Below are 5,601 nucleotides of genomic sequence, written 5' to 3' on the forward strand. Positions count from 1 at the left end.
TACACCTAGAAATAGAAATAGAAATGAGAGACTTGAAACATATATAATTCTTCCCTTTCCCTTCACTGCTTTAACTGTCAGCAGAAACCACTTGCTGATGAACCAGAGCAGATACTGGGTTTCCTGTCACCCTCCTCCAGTCATGCTTAATTTGCTGTTTGTTTTCAGAGTGAATAGCCTCATATGTTTGTCTCTGTTAGCTGCTGACCTGAAGAGTGGCTGAAGACTCTCCGTCATTATCATCATCACTATGAGTACATTTGTGTAGGAAATTAAGGGGAACAACAGGGCGTGGTCCTGCAGTTTATGGCCCCTGGTAGAGTGTAAAGTCCAGCTGATAGAGCCACAGACAACATATTAACAACCTTTAACTGAAGGAGGGACATCAGTACTTCCAACAAAGCTATTCTAATCTTACTTGCCACAGTTTCCCCTCTGAGGACTTGTTACTAACATTTTCTGCCTTAAGGCTTCCAGTGGAGGCTCCTTCACTTTCAGGTCAACTCTAACGCTTCAAGTTTGTTTTTTTTTGTTTTTTGTTTTTTTTTAGAAATTATCTGAAACCTTTGCAGCCATGTCGACAGCAATGGAGGGAGTAGGGTTCATCATGAGCATCATTGGGTTTCTGCTCACCGGGGCATCGCTGGCTAACGACTACTGGAAGATCTCCACGGTGTCGGGCAGCGTCATCATCTCTCAGAGGCAGTTTGAGAATTTATGGCACGCCTGTGCCGAGAACAGTGGCGGCATCGCCGAGTGTCGGGATTTTGAATCTATGCTGGCCCTGCCTGGTAAGCCGAGATCAGGGCCTGGACCAAATGTGATCCTAACAGCTATAATAAAACAAAACATGCTAACCTTTTCAGTATTCTTTAGTCACAAATTTTAATGTATCTCGGTAAAAAACATGACATAAGTTGTAATTAGACTTTTGTATAGATTTTAAAAGTGGTGAGTAATTCTTTTGTTAGTTAATAACCTTTTAATTAAATATTCTGAAAAATTAGTTCCTTTAAAAGGCAAATTATATTAAATATCTTTGGGTCTGTTATTTCTTAATTTTAAAACTCATCTAGTGACATGAATTGAGGAGGAGACTTAATGAGAAGTGATTCCATTTGGAAACATCAAATAAGTAAATCTGTGCTTGATTTTATAATGTGCTCAGTTTACACAGGGATTTATAGTCTGAAATACGTAAAAGCTGAAAAGAAATGTTTTTATCAAATGTTTTTATCATAGGTCAGTACACCATGTCCAAATGGTCCAAAGGTTTGGGGATTTCCAAATCTTAAATTTCCCGCCAAAAAGCAGAAAAAACATCAGTCACCAGAAAAGCATTTTGTTTTTTGTTAGAACCCCTACATGTGATTAAGAAAAAGTACATTTCTAAGACGTGAAAAATATGCATATTTTTCATTTTTCATTGCTTTATAGGAGAGCGGGATAGGTTACTTTTGGCGGCCATTTTGAAGGTTTTTCTTTACAGGTTGTAAAATGGAGGAAAAGATAGAAGTAACTAGAAAGGTCATTTTTCTTCCGCAGTAGAATTAGGTATTCAAATGGTTTAGGTACAAAACTATGCATCAAATTGGATAAAATTTAATTTTTATTAAAAGACACATCCTGGGGTATTTGTTTTTCCTTTGAATTAAATCCGTAACAGCTTTCCTTTTTTTAGTTTCAAAATTGTTTCAGTTTTAGGAAGACATGTTAGATATGTTTTAAGTATTGCTTTATTCTAAAGTATTAGAAATATTTCCCTAAAACCATCATCATGGTTGGTTAGTGAGTTTTTTTTTTCTCTGCTCGTTACAACTGAAACTGTCAGTCATAAAAAGGTGCGGTGGATTTTATGATCAGGGAATCATTCAGTCAATAATTAACACCTCCAGCTGTAAAGCAACAACATCCCACTGAATAGTTCTTACTCTTTGTTCCTCATAATACTAAAAACTTAGTATTATGAGGAACAATCCCCTTCAATCTGGATGAAAACAACATGTTGGAGCTTTCCAATATTTAGCCTGAATCCCTTTTAACCTCCTCAACTTATATAAACACGGAAAATATTAAACTAAATGATTTATAACAATGATTAAATGTTACTTTTTATTAATCTGACACAAAAACAACATATTGGACTGCAACAAATTTAATAATGGACCCTGAAGGTGATGTTGTTTCAGCTTTGGCACCAGTGTGTTATCTTAAAAAAAATGTATATTTATATTTCATTAAGTTCTGATGTCTTTAAACTTTCACATAATTAGCTTACAGTTTAAAAGAGCATTTTCAGCATCTTTCTGTTTCTGCAGGTCATATTCAAGCATGTCGTGCTTTGATGATCATCTCTTTGCTGCTCGGCCTCTGCTGCATGATCGTCTCTCTGCTCGGACTCAAGTGCATCAAGATTGGGTCGGCCACAGATGAGTCCAAGGGCAAGATGGCCGCTGCTGGAGGCATCCTGGGCATCCTGGGAGGTACATCGAGCAGTTAACATACCGAGGAGATTTAGACCAATATACACCATCACGCTTTCCTCTACAGCATAACTAGTTTTCCTTCTACAGGAGTTTCATTGCACTGCAGTTCACATTACTTTTAACATCTAAAAAAAGTCCTCTAAGAAACAAGTAAAGTCAGCTGCATGGGAAATGTTACCAGCATAAATCTGATTGGGATTATTTCAACATAGATGAATATAAATGTAATATAAAATTCTAAGCTTTTTACGGGATTCAGACGGGAAGTGTTTATGCAACATATTTAATCTATATTTTACAGTAAATTCTTTACTAAATACCATTACTGCTCAATCGGTTATCAGGGCCCCCTGTGGAGCATTATGCATGGATTTCAGAACTGCCATCACTGCCCGACCTGCTTCAAAAATTTCCAAATTAGACCTCACCTTCCAGAGAACTAAGCCCCATAACTCAGATCATGTTTTACTGCATGTATTTTTATTTTTCCTTTCAACTTAACGCCCTATGAAGAAATCCTAATCGGTTCTACTTACAGTTGTTCTCCAAAACACACTATGTAGCTTACAGAATGATAGGAAGTTTTTAGGCAAGAGTTTAGTGCTGAGGAAGTCCGTGTTTTTGTGAAGATAAATAGTTTGAATGTTTTTTCAGATTTCTTGCTAGATTACAGAGCTCAGAATAACCATTTAATGGTGAATCTACTGAAATCCCAGTTAACATTTACCTAGCAAAATATATAATATGTTGTCATAGTGGCCAAGTGGTTAGGGCATAGAGCTTGGAATCCTGAAGTTCTACGTTCGAGCCCCACTCCCACAGACTGCCATTATGGGTCTCTGAGCAAGACCCTTTACCCTACACTGCTCCTTGGGTGCCCAACAATGGCAGCCCACTGGTCCCCAAGGTGATGAGTTAAATACAGAGGCAAATTTCTCCAATGTGAGGTCAATAAAGTTAAATAATAATAACAATAATAATAATTATTATTATTATTATTATTATTATTATTATTATTATTATTATTATTATTATTATTATTATTATTATTATTATTATTATTATTATTATTATTAATATTATTATAAATATTATTATTAACATGTTGAACTTTTGCTGTTAAGTTGAACCATAGTCGTGCATTAGCCTACATTCTTCACTTCTTTAGGGAACCCTAATCATTGTATTCAATGGCTTAAACCAAGGGAACTATGAGTGACAGAGAGTTTCATAAACTGACTGCCTTATCCTCATATTTACATGCAAACTCAGAAACTTCTGCTAAGATGAACCATTCTGAATATCAGCTACTGTGTGGGAGTTTTAGTCGTCATTGTTAGAGTTTAGTTTTTTGTTTTTTTTAAGAGGAAACCATCTGAAACATGCAGGAAGGTGCAGGATGTGCAGAAATGAACCAACCAGATAGCTGCACAATGACACAGCACAAACACACAGATGAGCCCAATAACACTTCTTAACAGCTATAAATGGCAATAAAACAGCATTTTCATTTAGATTGTTTTTTTCATATATTTCCTATTTGTGAAAGATATGTTTAACTGAAAAACGGACCCTGAACACAACAGTTGAGGATCCTTATAAACAGAGCAATTAAACTGCAATAGAAACAATCAACAATGATCACAAAACGACACAAAGTCTGTTGGTTTATAAAGCGTGTGTGAAACATACAGGCATGAAATGCAAACTGATTAAAAACTTAAATTGGATAAAATATGAAGTACTTCAAAAATAACTGACAGAAGTAAAGCCACTTTCCTATAGGAATCATGTTTGTATTTCTGTGTTTTGCAGGTCTATGCTGCATCATAGCCTGCTCCTGGTACGGAGTCCAGGTGGTTCAGGACTTCAACAACCCTTTATATGGAGGAGTAAGGTGAGTTTTTTCTCCTTCTCAGGCAGGAAGTAGTTCTGGATTCACACACAGGATTTGATGTAAACTTTGTGTTTGTCTTCAGGTTTGAGTTGGGTTCAGGCCTCTACATCGGGTGGGGGGGAGGCTCCCTATGCATCCTGGGTGGAGGTCTCCTCTGCAGCGCCTGTAAGAGAGCATCACCTGCTGGCAAGAAAGGGTAAATAATTAACAGACTTCATATTTATATGATGATGCTTTGGATGATCTTGGTGGCGTATTGATTCTTAGAACTGTAACTCCAGCCACGTCCACCATAAATGTTTTAGTTGCATTCGTTTAGTGCAAATGAATCCTATGAATAAAGTCTTTCTTTGTTTGTTTTTTTCAGAGGTTACCCAGGAAAGGTCTACACTGCTACGGCACGGTCCGAACAAGAGTCTGGCAGAGCTTATGTCTAATCCCACCTGAAAACTTTTCTATAAGGACTCTGTTGGCTCGTCTGTTTCTAAAGGTTTAGATTTTAGGCTGTACAAAGAAAGTAAAGAAAAAAAAACATGATGCTTTTTTTTCCATAAACAGTTTTTAGGGGACAAAATAAATGTACTTGGATTATAGAGACACACAGTCTCAGATGTTTAGAACCAACCGTTCACTCTCATTATACCGTAGCTGTCTTCGATCTTTTGTCTGAATTACTAATCTTTACTGTTTTACATATTTTTGCTTAAGAAAATATTTTTGATTACTGATTATTTCAATGAAACCGTTGTAATTTTATTATATCTCAATAAAGTTTGTTAACAAAACAGCTCAGCTGTGACTGGATTTAAACTCAGGTCCCACTCATCATGGACCCCAGGGTTCATACAAGAATGGACTGATTATAAAACTAGAGGACTTTGGGAGCAGATGTGTGAATTCGTTATTATTCTCTTCTTGCCCACATAAGTTCAGAATTATTCATAAATGCTCAAACAAAAAAATATACACTTCCTCACTAATGAGACTTTTTGTCTTCTTTGATTTTTTTATTTTTGGGCAGAGGTTGGCTGGCCATTGGAAGTTTGGGCTCAACAGGCCAGTGGTTAAGTTTACAAAATGGACCAACTTTTCTTGTGATGAAGGAGCATTAGACTCAGCCAGGCAAAGTACAACACAGGGCCGAGTATTATCGCTACAGCATGTTATCAAAACGGTTCCTGCATGGCTCCATGATCCATCATAGGCTTGGCATTTTGT

General features: G+C 36.7%; 1 protein-coding gene across 1 annotated transcript; it reads left to right on the plus strand.

Annotated features, from left to right (window-relative positions):
• The first annotated feature begins 352 nt into the window (after window positions 1–352).
• On the plus strand, window positions 353–5,170 carry cldn15la (claudin 15-like a). The gene is made up of 5 exons (XM_038269920.1): window positions 353–791; window positions 2,319–2,483; window positions 4,302–4,383; window positions 4,466–4,579; window positions 4,751–5,170. The coding sequence occupies exons 1-5, from the start codon at window positions 575–577 to the stop codon at window positions 4,818–4,820; spliced, it is 648 nt and encodes a 215-aa protein (XP_038125848.1). The 5' UTR covers window positions 353–574; the 3' UTR covers window positions 4,821–5,170.
• Window positions 5,171–5,601: the final 431 nt, after the last annotated feature.

The sequence above is a fragment of the Cyprinodon tularosa genome, unplaced genomic scaffold (genome assembly GCF_016077235.1).
Source record: "Cyprinodon tularosa strain WSP-4 unplaced genomic scaffold, ASM1607723v1 ctg743, whole genome shotgun sequence".
Classification (NCBI taxonomy): Eukaryota; Metazoa; Chordata; class Actinopteri; order Cyprinodontiformes; family Cyprinodontidae; genus Cyprinodon; species Cyprinodon tularosa.